The sequence below is a fragment of the Myxocyprinus asiaticus genome, chromosome 48, assembly GCF_019703515.2.
Source record: "Myxocyprinus asiaticus isolate MX2 ecotype Aquarium Trade chromosome 48, UBuf_Myxa_2, whole genome shotgun sequence".
NCBI classification, from domain to species: Eukaryota; Metazoa; Chordata; class Actinopteri; order Cypriniformes; family Catostomidae; genus Myxocyprinus; species Myxocyprinus asiaticus.
The window spans coordinates 3,824,529-3,837,836 of record NC_059391.1 but is presented as its reverse complement, the minus strand read 5'-3'; the positions used below and the strand labels follow the sequence as shown (position 1 = coordinate 3,837,836).

Genomic DNA, 13,308 nt, shown 5'->3' with positions numbered 1-13,308 from the left:
TTAAGCATAAAATAATGTTTCATTAGTATAATTTTTAAAATATAAATACAAATATATATTTATTTTAATAACAAATATACAAATTATATATGCAAATATACTAGTTATATTTGATATATGCATTTTTTTTATATTAACTTTATAAATATACAGTTGTAGCAAAAACTATCGAAACTACGTATTTTGGCGTAAACTGCGGTTCCCATAGCCCGCCCCCCTTTTAATTTTTTTTTCTAAGGGCGCTCATGAATTGATCCACAACCATATTCTGACCTCGCAGACAAGTGTTTGTTTTATGAACTCGTAGAGTCTGATTGTTTGTATAAATTTGTGTCTATTGTATCAAACGTCGTTGTTATATAAAGCACAGAACTCTCCCGCCTCTGTAAGTGTTACTGTTTGCAAATGAGACCGCGTGCGCGTGCTCGTGTTTCCTTTTCGATTGTTTGTAGTCTGTCAAATGTCGTGACGTCACGTCTGGAGTCGCGGTGTAAAATGTAACTTTACTACATCCATGTTCATGCGCGCAAGACTTTAGATCAACACGAAACCAGCATGGGACTATTACATCAACAACCCCAGAGAAGAAACAACAACAACGGTTCGAAGTAACCAACTTCAGAAAGAGAAAACACTTTGGACCGTGTGTTCCGGGTTTTCGCGCTGACACCATCTCTGTTTTGTAAGCCAAAGTGTCGCTCGATGAAAGTTGGAGCGTTGTATTTGCGTTGGTGCATGGATGGACTTGGTTGTTTATATAGTTGTGGTGGAGTTTAATAGAAGAAAGTGGCAATGACTTCAAACTACAATGAGGAACTGGACTTCAGACTCATATTTGGGGAAAGCAGTCATAATCATAATCATCAGAACTTGCTGGGCCACACAGGTTTGTACTTCACTCTCTGGGGACGCGACGCTTTTAAAACGCCTCTTCCATTATAAAGTGCGTGCGAGCAGACGCGAGCTTTCTAGTTACGTCGCGTTTAGATGCGGTGTAATGTTTTCAAGAAGTGGCCTTGTTTGGATCTGTTTGTGATAAATATATCGATGTGTTGCGAAATATTAGTAGGTCGCATTCTTATCTTTCAACATCAAATGTGTCAGTTCGTGTAGTTCACGCGCTTTAAGAGGAATGTCCAAACCTAATCATGTGAAGCATTTATGTTTTACTGTACGTTTCTGTGCTAAAATCTGTGGATATCTGACACATAATCGCATCGTTGTAGCTTATTGTTGTTAAATGTATGGTTGTTTTTGTTTCTTTGGCACTGTAAGCATGTCACCATACATCCTGTCCACTGTTATTCAGTCATCTGTAGGTAAACCTCGATAACAGTTACCTTTCAAGTTTTCTTTGCTTGACATTTGACCGTTGAAGCTTGAGTGTTATGAGGGTGTACTGTATTGCATTAAGGTTAACAGATAGTGTTATAGTGAGACAGCTTCCTTAGCTCGTGGATCAGCGTGTGTGTGTGTGTGTGTGTGTGTGTGTGTGTGTGTGTGATATTTATGGTCAGCTACTGTTGCAATTTTGTCAGCTGTAAATTTGCTCACTTTGTTTGAATTGGCTACTTCTCTCAATGTATTTGCTTATGTACATATGCAGATTAGTATACTTAATTTATTTCTTTATGAACTTGAGAACATAATGTTTTAAAGGTGTTTATTCATTTATATTTTATTTTTTATGTTGCACTGACATGGCTTAATAGTCCAATATACAGTGCTTGCTGCTTTTTATATTTCCTTCATAAAGTCACTATTAAGTCACTACCTCATTTGCCTTCTTTAAGGGGCCATGACGTGCATATTTTATTTTAATTTTTTCTTCCTTGTGGTTCACTTATAATGTTAGTAAAGTATTTTGCACAAAAAACAGTCATAATGTAGTATACATGACCTTTTCTACCCTGTTTTTGGCCCTCTGTCTGAAACGCTTGGTTTTCTGTGTACTTTACCTTTAAGACACGCCCACTGTTATGATTGGCTAAAGGCATGTGACAGTATTCGGTTATATGGTATATCACCGTAATTAACATGCACTATTTTGTTATCGTGCGCACTTCAAAATACTGTGAATAATTCTAGATAACAACAGTCGTTTTTTTACCCTGTCAACAAATTAAGATTCACAACATTGTCTGTATGTGGCACAAATGACACATGCGCACTCTGATGTAAACAAAAGCAATGTGGTGGAGAAGCATGGCTGAAGGAGGAATGCAGCCGACCCTTTATCCGCCTTCTAATAGGGTTAAGGCGGATGTGTGGAAGTTTTTTGGGTTCCATAATAATGCAGAGGGATTGATGGTCAAAGATGGTTCCCCTTTGTGTAAAACATGTGGCAGAAAAGTGGCAGCGAAATACGGGAAAGCCTCCAACATGTTCGCTCATCTGTGGGATGGTTAAGTTGTGACAGTTCTGCTAGTTTTTCCAAACTGTTTTTGAAAACTGAGAGCCATCACTCTAAGAGACAATTAGCGAAGTGACAACTAAGATGACAAAGAAAGTGAACAGTTGTTGCATTTGCAGGTAATGTGTAGCTTGCTTTCAAGTGGTCAGAGAGTAGTTCGCTAGAACACCGCTAGCTACACAGTAACTTTTGCGTCTTGCAGTTACAACTAAAAACAGTTGTAAACAATACTAAGTTCTATAATTAATAATGGCAATGTGGTGCAATGAAGATTTCAGAAGTAAGTTCAAGTTGGAATGCAATGCAATTGTACGTTACCATACATTAATGAATGAACTTGTGGTTATTAGTTGTAGTAAGCACCTAGCTATATTTTAGCAACTAGTTTGCTATCCAGAAAAAGACATGCATACTACTGCTGTAGCCTAGTACCTGGCTCAATAAAATTAGTTTAGCCTTACTTCAACATTAGCCTCAACAAGAAAAGGTCTGTCCTGATCCAGTGGCCCGTGGCATAATGACCATTTAAATATTAAGACATCAACTAAATGTTATATTTGGCTATGTCTCTATGGTGTTGATGGCAGTTTTCTAAAACTTTTCAAAGTTCTTTGTTATCTGTTAATTTAAAAGGCCAGTTTGGTATTTAAAATTAATTAAACTTTTTATTAATAAATACATAAAAATTAATTTAAATATTAATATAAATTTTGTTTATCATTTAATTTGTTTTGATAATGTAATTCAAAACCGTGATAATACCCTATACCGTGTTAAAAGCTTCAGTAATTATCGTGACATGAAAATTTGATAATGTCACAAGCCTAATTTACTAACAACATTGAAAAGTAAACACCCTCCAGCCATTACAAGTGTGGAACTGTATTTTCCAAGAATGAAAGATTGAAAACTTGCAAGCGATTTATGAAATCCCCTAAAAGCACTCAGTCCAGGCAGTCATTGATATGAACATATGAACATACAGTATGTCCCAATGTATGTGAAGTACAAAATCAAACTGCAACAGTTGTTTGACTGAGATAACAATAGAAAACTGAACAAAACCGTCACACTGTTTCTCCCCAATACTTATAAGGCATACAAGATTTGGTGATAAAATAATGCTGTTTTATCCTCGAACGTAAACTGTTGTTACCTTCCTTCTCCACTTCAGCCGCACGGGCCATCAGTATGCCCGGAGAGAGAGTGACGTTACCCCACTCAGCGGAGCGATCTCAGGTGGCCGTGTGTAACTTAAGAGGGACTTAAGTGTTCACTATACACAATCCATTTTGAAAGCAACAGTAATCCAGTTCAAGCACAGTTCGCTAAGTCCAGTAAGGTGATGGCATTTCTTCTCCACCTGCCGAAAGGACTAGCAACAGCATGCTACAGGGTTTATTTATTTTTTTAACAACAGAGCAATAGTGTATTGTCAACAAAGTCCCTTTTCCAAGTAATTAAGTGTCAGTTAGTCCAGACACCAAACCACTTTGTTGGCCTCCTGATTCTCTGTGGCCTATCCTTTCCGACCAGTGGTTAGCTCTGGTGCAATCCTCAAAACTATTCAGGAACTCTCTCAATGAACTTGAACCATCAAACTAACTTTGTCAATGCGTAAAAATCCTTACTCTTGGGCTACTGCATTTCTCTCTGCTGTCAGGTGATTGAACATAACATGTTTGGCGTGGCTTTCTTCCATGCTGGCCTGGATCTAGCTTGGGGGAACAACGTTCATCAGCATTCACATAAGCAGCATTATTTTCAGTTTCATGAATGCCCTGCCAGACTGTACAGGTATCATGTTGGCAGCAACGGTGGTTCATTGGTGATATATCTCAAAACACTGGTTTAGCTGTTAGCTCTTTGCACACAGAGCGTGGGTAATTCAGATTCGCCGGTGTACTCTGTATATAGCACTGTTTATAATTCCACTGTCATGCATAATCTCATTTTCCACACCACTTTTAAATGGGTTGGTTTCTCTCTCTGTTCGCTGTAATATGTGTGGCTCATAGTAACATTTGGGCCTGTTAACTGGAGCTGATTGAGGACACAGGGCAGAACTTGGCTTGAATGGATTGTTATTACTGTCAGTATTTGACGTTTGAACCTCCAATTCATTCAACCAGTCCACAAATGTGATGTTTTTTTGTTTGTTTTGTTTTTACAGACATGGTAGGATTCAAATGACTGCTTGTATTTACATGGGAGTATTTTCTCATCATTCCTGCTCCCTAATGAGTATCCGCAGTTTTCGTTTTGCTTAATAATTCAGAATGTCCGTATGACTCACCAAATGCGACAAACAAATTACCTTTCAACTCCTCTTCAGCCGTGTGGGCCATCAGTATGCCTGGAGAGAGAGTGACATTACCCCACTCAGTGGAGTGATCTCCGGCGGCCGTGTGTAACAACTCGTTTTAGTTAATGTTTCATGCAGAATGATGAGTGGGACTGTGTTCATCTGAAGCATACCGGTTTATTTCCTCAGTACATCGCAGTATGAAAGAGTCATTTACAGGCATTACAGTGAACATAACCCCCCAGGTTGCTTAACAGGAACATAACAAAACAAAACTTCTACACTCTTTTTCTCTAAGAGCCTCGCTGACTGACCAACTACACTACCATCTACTGGACTACACTGCCCATAATTCTCTCTGTTAGAACTACAAACCCCACAGTTTTATGCTTTTAAAGCAGCAGTCCCCCCCCCCCCCATGTGAAGGGTAAATACATGTGTATCAAGCTGTAGGGAGAGTGTTATAACAGACAGTCAGTGCAGGATTCCCCTGTCTGATCTCCCGGCTTAAATACAGTGTCAGGAAATAAGCCATGTTTGCCAGCTGGGGAATCTCCCTCGAATGATTCGCCAGTAACTACAGTTACAATTGTACCACTTTCAGTGTTGCAGTATCCAAGCTGCTTTCTCTCTCTGTCAACTCTCCATCCGCGATGATTACATTTTTGAGACGGGGCTATGCAAATAACACTGCACTGTGACATCGCAATGTAGTTTATTTCAAAACTAGTCGTTTTTGCAGGGTGGAAATAATGAATGCTCTTTTTGGACTGGAGAGGATGTTTTTAAGTCTTTTGAGTTCTAAAATTTACAGTGTTTTTATAGTACAATGACCTCATATGTCAAAATATCAAGGAAAAATTGATTCCTCATGTCATGACTCCATTAATACACCTTATTGTATTATCAGTGCAGGTTATTCTATAAAAAATTAAAAAAAGATTTGTAAACCTTCATCAAAATGTAATCACTTGCTCCACCTCTGAAACAGCTTTCCTATGACATCACCAAGGCCCGGCAGGCGATTTGATAATGTTAACTGGATAATGTTAACCAATGGCCAAATATTTAGGCATTAAGGCTACTGTTGTCAGCAATGCGGCGTTTCTAAAATCTTTAGGATAGACAGTGTAGATGGCATATTTATTTTGATGGAAATTAAAACTGACACAAATAAAACCTGTGTTGGGGTATGATCAATATATTGAACGGTTTTAGGTCAGGTCTAATTTTCATGTTTTCTGGTGTTTTTTGTGCACCGTAATTTATTTATTTTATTTGTTTTTTTGGAAAGGTGTTTTTTCAATGTTTCATTGGCTAAACGACTGACACCCAGTTGTACAACAGTACAACCCAGCTTTATGATCACACAGGAAATCTAGAAGTAGCTTCTGACTGTTCATGTACCCTGAAACTGACCCTATACTGCTGAATTACTGACAAGTGCCATTTTCATCAGAAATCTGTGCATCGTTTCAACCATGATCAAGTTTCCCTCTAGCCAGGCGTGCAGTCTCTAAGACATGAGTTCTAGTCCCATGGGAACCAGGAAGTAATCACGTTCACATAAACAATGATTCAAAGTTTAATTTTTGCTCTAAAATTATTTTTTTACTCCACTGATTAGGTTTAGGGTTGGGGTTTAGGTTAAGGGGTAGAGTTATTTAATATAATATGCATTCCTGTTGACTGTATTATGTCATTTACAACTAAAAATACTTGCTTTTGGTCCCACTCTGTGGCCATTTCTCTTTGAAACTGGAGATCACACGTGCCCAAACATTAAGAAACGCTCCCAGTTTTGGCCACGGCAGCCAAAACTTGACCCTCTCCTGGTATCAGTCTTGACCCGAACTCGACCTACTGTGGTCTCGGCCTGGACTTGGATGCGGATGAGCAGGTCTCGACTACAACACTGCATTAGAGAAACAAAATGGATTGTGAATGCCATTTCTTGTTGACTTGAAGGATATTGATGTCCAGTCATGGCATTTTCAGTGCTTTAATGTTTGAATCCCCTTCCTTTTTGGTTTTTACTCTAGAGTCCAGATTGGATGATGATGCCAACTGCTACCCTCTGTTTGCTTCTGGGTTCCACCATCCCACAAGACAACAGGACAGTTGGGCAACACAGCCTTATGATGCCCCTCACCCTGGTTCTGTCCAATCTATGGAGTCCCCCAGCAGGGTATTTGACTGTCCAAGCATCCAGATCACCTCGATCCCAGCCAACTGCCAACAGGACCTAGGCGCCAACCAGCTGGCAGGTGCCTGTGGGGAAGGCGGAGATGGCTCTCTATCAAGGGACCAGCTATTCCTACCACTAGATCCGTCCTACAGGGACTCATCCTCACTGTGTCCCAGTCCCTGCAGTAGCTTGTCCTCTCGCAGCTGGTTATCCGACGCCTCATCTTGTGAATCCTTCTCGCACGTCTACGATGATGTGGAGGCAGAGCTGAATGAAGCAGCTGCTCGAGTTCGGCTGGCTTCGCCTCTAGTGTCGCCACTGGCATCTCCTCTTCCGTCCCCCCTGACCTCTCCCCAGGTGTCCCCTCAAGTGTCTCCACTTGTCTCCCCTTTTGGTTCTCCTGGGTGTTGGGCTGCATATGGAGATGACCCTTGGTACCTTTACCAACAGCAACAGCAGCAACCTCTGCAATACCAATTTGCCCAGTCACGGCCTTCCTCTCGGCCAACATCGCCATGTGGAAAAAGGCGACATTCCAGTGCAGAGGTCCTTCCGGGTTTGGCCTCTCCTCACCTTTCACCCAACGCCACGCCCTCTCACTCTCCTCGGGGTAGTGTCACGGAGGAGACATGGTTGGGAGGTGCCACATTTGCCCCTTACCAGACCCTTCCATTAGATATTGACATCCCATCCAAAACAAGAAGAACGTATCAGACCAACTACAACCAGGATAAAGTGTCTCTGTTGCCTGGACAAGAGGACTCATGTCTTACAGAACAAGACCTTGCAAACCCATCACTAATCTCAGGCATAGCTGTGTCCCTTCCCAGTTTGAAGAAAGAGGACTTAGTGGAACATTTTTTAGCCGTCCCAACACACTTCCCTTGGGCTAAACCTAAACAAGTCAACACTCCTTTATACAGGTAAATTACTCAGTTTTAGTTGATTGTTCACCCTTTTGTGGAAAATAGACATGAGTGAGTTACATAATAGATCATTATGCACAGTACTCCATCATTTATTAACCTTTTTATGTCATAACAATGGAGTATGTGTTCTGCGTCATTGGCCAGTTGATCAAAAACAACAGCCATGTTTGTTACAGCTGCTGCTGTTCTCTCTTTCTTGCTCAGGTCCACATCTTTACCTCCACTGGATTGTCCTCTTCCTAGCCAGTTTGGCCAATGTGAGTTAAAAATGGAGATCCAACCTAAATCTCACCACAGAGCCCATTATGAGACAGAGGGCAGTCGAGGAGCCATTAAATCAGACAGCGGAAGACACCCTGTTGTAAAGGTCAGACTTTATACCAGACCTCAGATCTACCTTCTATAATCATTCCCATAGTGAACATTTTATTTTGTACTTTTTCAATGTTAAAATAGTTTCACCAATGGCATGTCCAAATATTTTCCACATTTTTTAAGCCTTAAAGAAAATCATATATACATATTTTTATTAATTGATTCCAAGGTAAAAATGAATAAATGAATTATATGGTGTATTTATATTAAGCACACATTCACCTTAAAAAGTATGACAATTTGTATGGAAATTAATCATGATAAACACAATTATTTGTATGACAATTAATTGTCAGCCAAATTGCATTGTCATTAAAGCCCTAGCTATAAGTAAGAACAGCTTTAATAAGCCATTTATACATTGACTCCCACTTGAAAAGTGTGAACACTGTGGCACTTTTTAAACATTTCTGTTTGATTGACAGCCGGACAATGTCTGACTTAACCAATGGCGAAAATTTGGGTTGGAACTAACTGTTTGTTCACTGTTAATTGCTAAGACAAGTTTATGACAAGACTCATTATTACTAATGCTCATACTTAACCATAAGTATTTCACTTTAGCATGTAACACGTCTGTCAATGTTTGTTTGTGCTATAGATGAATTTGAGGGTGGGATCTTTTGATTTGGGCTAGTAAGCAACCACCCACAACACCCTAGCATCATGACAGCAAGTTTTGGATAGACGAGCACCGCTCACATTTTCTTTGCCTTCAAGAAAATAAATCTTTATTTCCACAATACGGTGAAAACAAAAACTCCACTTTTTCTAATGTTAGACATGTAAAAAGTCACCAAATCATTGAGGTTTGTTTATTGTACCTCATTTAGTAGGTTAGTGTCAGCACTAGTGGTTGACTGATATATTGACCGATATATTGCCGAAACTTTCAATGGTGGAAAACAAAACTTTTAAATATTACATTTTATAAATGCAATGACTGGAATTGTTCTGTTGAAAGGGCTACCAAACTGTGAATTCTGAACAAAACAGTTTGGTGAATACATGTTTACACATTAGCTTCCACTCAGCTGACAAGGTTTGCAAGTAGCTACGTGGTTAGCTGGTTAGCTATGAGCTCATTGTCACGGAGAGCAAAAGATGGACGTTGTTTATTTTACTTTCCAGCATTGCATCTCACCAACTAGGTAACAACATAGCGTGAAATCAACACTCAACAAACACAATCCACCACCGCACCGTTGTCTGCTGAGCTGCAAAAAGATGCTCTCTTACCTTTCAATCTGCTACATTACTGATTGCACTGACAAACTATAGCTGGCTAACATAACAAACAGATGTGATGAACATGAGTGACATGGTTGTTAGGGACAGGGTTAACGTTATATTAGTTATATTGAAAAGGGAAAATTCTGGGGTCTTTTTTATTAACTTTCCAGTATGTATTTCACAAACTAGATAGCAACTTACCGAGAAGACACTGCTTAACTCCGCACTGCTTAACTCAGCCCTGTCTGCAGAACCACCGACAGCTCAGCTCTGTAAACAATGGAGTTGGTACCTATATATCGGTGAAAGGCTAATATCAGCCAATATTATCGATAAATCGGTCGGGCACTAGTAATAACCCAACCTCACACAAATTCAGCAGATCCAGCATCCTGTGGAGTGCTCATAAATCTTGGTCTGAAGCATAAATTCTAATACTCTCTCCTCAACAGTCACCTTTAATATGCAGTTTTCTCGTTTAAACAGATGTAATTCATGAACCTCATGAAAATCCAGCGTTTTCTTCCCGTCGAGCGCTCATCTAATATCTTCCTCTGAAGCGCGTATTCCATCAGCCAGAATAAAAACTTAAGGATCAGGATCAAAAGTTCCTCTGATTCACAAATCATGATGGTCAGTCTGTGTCAATCCAAGCAGGCGATCCAGGCTGTTTAAACTGTCAGGAGATTGAGGCACACGCTGGATGTAAATGAGCGCGTGAGTGCAACTTCAAGGCTGCGTCCGAAACCAGGAAAATGCTGCCTCCGGAGGCTGTATACGGAGGTAGGATGAAAATAAGGTGCTTTTCAAGCTGTTCGGAGACCAGTTTCCTTAAGAGTTCCATTCATTCAAAACAGCTGTCAGTTAAGCCATTAGCAAGGTAGCAAGTCAGCTGCCAATGTTTTTGGATGCAGCCCAAGGTAAAAGTGCTTCACGTGTGCTATGAGTAAATGTCTTATTCACTATGCACTGTATGTAAAATTGGTTTGATTTGGGATTTTTTGAGTAAATGCGATTGTTAATGCGCACATGCCTAACCCATCCATGGTTGCTGGACTGCTGTGTGTACTGTTATTTCCTTCTTCCTAATATATTAACAATTTCTTCATATGCAAATAAATTACTAAAAATTGATAACTAAAGAGAAATCTGAAGAAACTGCTATTTACCATTTATAATACAATATTGTTTTTTTAGTTTTGTGTGAAATTGATTAAATATAGTGCTAAATAAGAGTTTATATATTTTTAGCAATTTTATGTTTGTTATTTACTATATTAAATTGTGTGATATATTGGCATTGTATTGGCCTATTGGCCACCCTGCTTTCTGGATATCGGCATCGGTCATTAAAAACCCCATATCAGTCGACCATTAGTCAGCACATCATGTAAAGCGGCCAACTAATACACCGATCAGCCACAACATTAAAACCACCTGCTTAATATTGTGTAAGTTCCCCTCGTGCTGCCAAAACTGCGTCAACCCGCATCTCAGAATAGCATTCTGAGATGATATTCTTCTTACCACAACTGTACAGAGCAGTTATCTGAGTTACCGTAGACTTTGTCAGTTCGAACCAGTCTGGCCATTCTCTGTTGACCTCTCTCATTAACAAGGCATTTCCGTCCGCAGAACTGCCGCTCACTGGATGCTTTTTTGTTTTTGGCACCATTCTGAGTAAATTCTAGAGACCGTTGTGCGTGAAAATCCCAGGAGATCAGCCGTTACAGAAATACTCAAATCGGCTGCACATTTTAGGCAGGTGGTTTTAATGTTGTGGCTGATCGGTGTATAATTTGTGTTGTGATTACACACACCTGGTCAATGCCACGTGTATGAAAGTGTAAGACAGTACTGTAGTGAAATGACTTAAAAGGTGTTTTATTGATTATAGTTAATAATTAAAGTATGGGGGGGCCTGGGTAGCTCTGTGAGTAAAGGCGCTGACTACCACCCCTGGAGTCACGAGTTCAAATCCAGGGCGTGCTGAGTGACTCCAGCCAGGTCTCCTAAGCAACCAAATTGGCCCGGTTGTAAGGGAGGGTAGAGTCACATAGGGTAACTTCCTTGTGGTTGCTATAATGTGGTCCGCTCTCGGTGGGGCGCATGGTGAGCTGTGCGTGGATGCCGCAGAGAATAGCGTGAAGCCTCCACGCACGCTGTCTTCGCGGTAACGTGCTCAACAAGCCACGTGATAAGATGCGCGGATTGAAGGTCTCAGCCACGGAGGCAACTGAGTTTCGTCCTCAGCCACCCGGATTGAGGCGAGTCACTACGCCACCACAAGGACTTAGAGCGCACTGGGAATTGGGCACTCCATATTGGGGAGAAAAAGGGGAGAAAATAAAAAAATCCAAAACATTTATAATAATAAAAAAATACTAAAGTATGACGTCCGTCATTACCTTCTTGCCCTCTTTTGTTTTTGCCAGTCACATGGCACACTGCATTGTGCACATAGAGGTTTGTCAGAGTTTATTGAACTCAGCTGATTTCATTGTTCTGGTAAATTGAGAATGGTTTCCAAACTTCGATGTGTTTCTCATCTGACAGCTGCTCTAGTGCTACACTAAAATATCAGATTATTGTTTGATGTGCACTTAAATGTTCTATTTGTGTTGTTAAAGGAATAGTTCAGCCAAATTGAAAATTATGTCATCATTTACACACTCATCTTGTTCCAAACCCATACAACTTACTTTCTTCTGTGTAACAAAAGGAAACGTTAGGCAGAATGTTTGTCTCAGTCACCATTCACTTTCATTTAATTTCATTTGTAGGTGAACTATCTCTTTAAAGGAATAGCAATTGTTCAGATTTTACAATATGAAGTGAATGATAATTTAATTTACTTATAAGAGAAGTAGACATAATTGGGATGTATTTATAGAGTCATGTGATGTGTATCTGTCTGTCATATGAACAGAACTTCTGATCCAGTCAGCTTGTGGTATTTTTAACTGGGTAAAAGCTAATGTTACATGGGTTGTCCAGTTTGTTTACCTTAACAACCTATGACACAAATGGGTGACCATTCCTGCCATTAGAAGAACAGATGAGATAGATAGACTGTAAAAAATGTCCGTAATTTTAATGGTTGAGCTCATCTGACTTGTTGTTACTATCTGTAACGGGTTCACGATGGGCAAGGAGGAAGCGGGAACCAGCAGAACAGTCAACATAATTTTAATATCGTAATTGAACTTAAAACAACATAAAACACACACAAAGCGTGGCCGTGTGTCTCTCTCTCTCTCTCTCTCGAACTGGTGCCTCCGGCTTGTCTTTATCCCCCTCCCGGCTGATTAGCCCAATTCAGGGGTGGGCATGTGTCCTCACGGCATGGCCCCGCCCTCCTCCTCATCACACTATCCCTTACAATAATTAGTATTCCCTTGATTTTTGTAAGTGGCGGTAAGGGGTAATCACTTCATTGGGGTCATCAGGTGGGCACCCTCCTTCACTAGTGTTTCATTGATAAGCCTACAACACCTCCAGAGGGCACAGCGGCATCCATCTGGCATCCCATATGTGCCCCCTTCGCATTTACCCCTTCCTGTAAGTCACCTTACAGCCCAAATCGGGTCCTTTCTCTTCAGCCAAAGCCAGTTACTACTGCACTTGGTGGCCTCCGACAATGACCTGGTGGCTTGCCGTAGGGCCCTCCCTCGAACTCCCACGTCTTTCAGGAGCTTGGTGGTTGATCTGGCCACAAAACCTCTGCAGCCCACCTTCACTGGTAGCACTCTTGCTATCCAGCCCCACTGCTGTGCTTCAGCTGCTATATGTTCATATTTCAACCTTTTCCGTTCGAATGCTTCACCTACTGTAGCCTCCCAGGGCACCGTTAACTATGATGCAT

At 40.6% G+C, this 13,308-nt stretch overlaps 1 protein-coding gene across 5 annotated transcripts in view; it reads left to right on the top strand.

The window, feature by feature from the left end:
- The first annotated feature begins 251 nt into the window (after window positions 1-251).
- The window catches only part of LOC127437451 (nuclear factor of activated T-cells, cytoplasmic 3-like), a 38,015-nt gene continuing 24,958 nt past the window's right edge, over window positions 252-13,308 (top strand). For 3 of the 5 annotated variants that reach the window (XM_051692384.1, XM_051692381.1, XM_051692380.1), the window contains exons 1-3: window positions 252-886; window positions 6,761-7,829; window positions 8,040-8,202. In XM_051692384.1, the coding sequence (XP_051548344.1) occupies window positions 793-886; window positions 6,761-7,829; window positions 8,040-8,202 (1,326 nt within the window). In that variant the 5' untranslated portion in view covers window positions 252-792. Of the gene's footprint in view, window positions 887-1,635; window positions 6,659-6,760; window positions 7,830-8,039; window positions 8,203-13,308 lie in introns of those variants that run through there. The other 2 variants (XM_051692383.1, XM_051692382.1) reach the window with 2 other exon arrangements.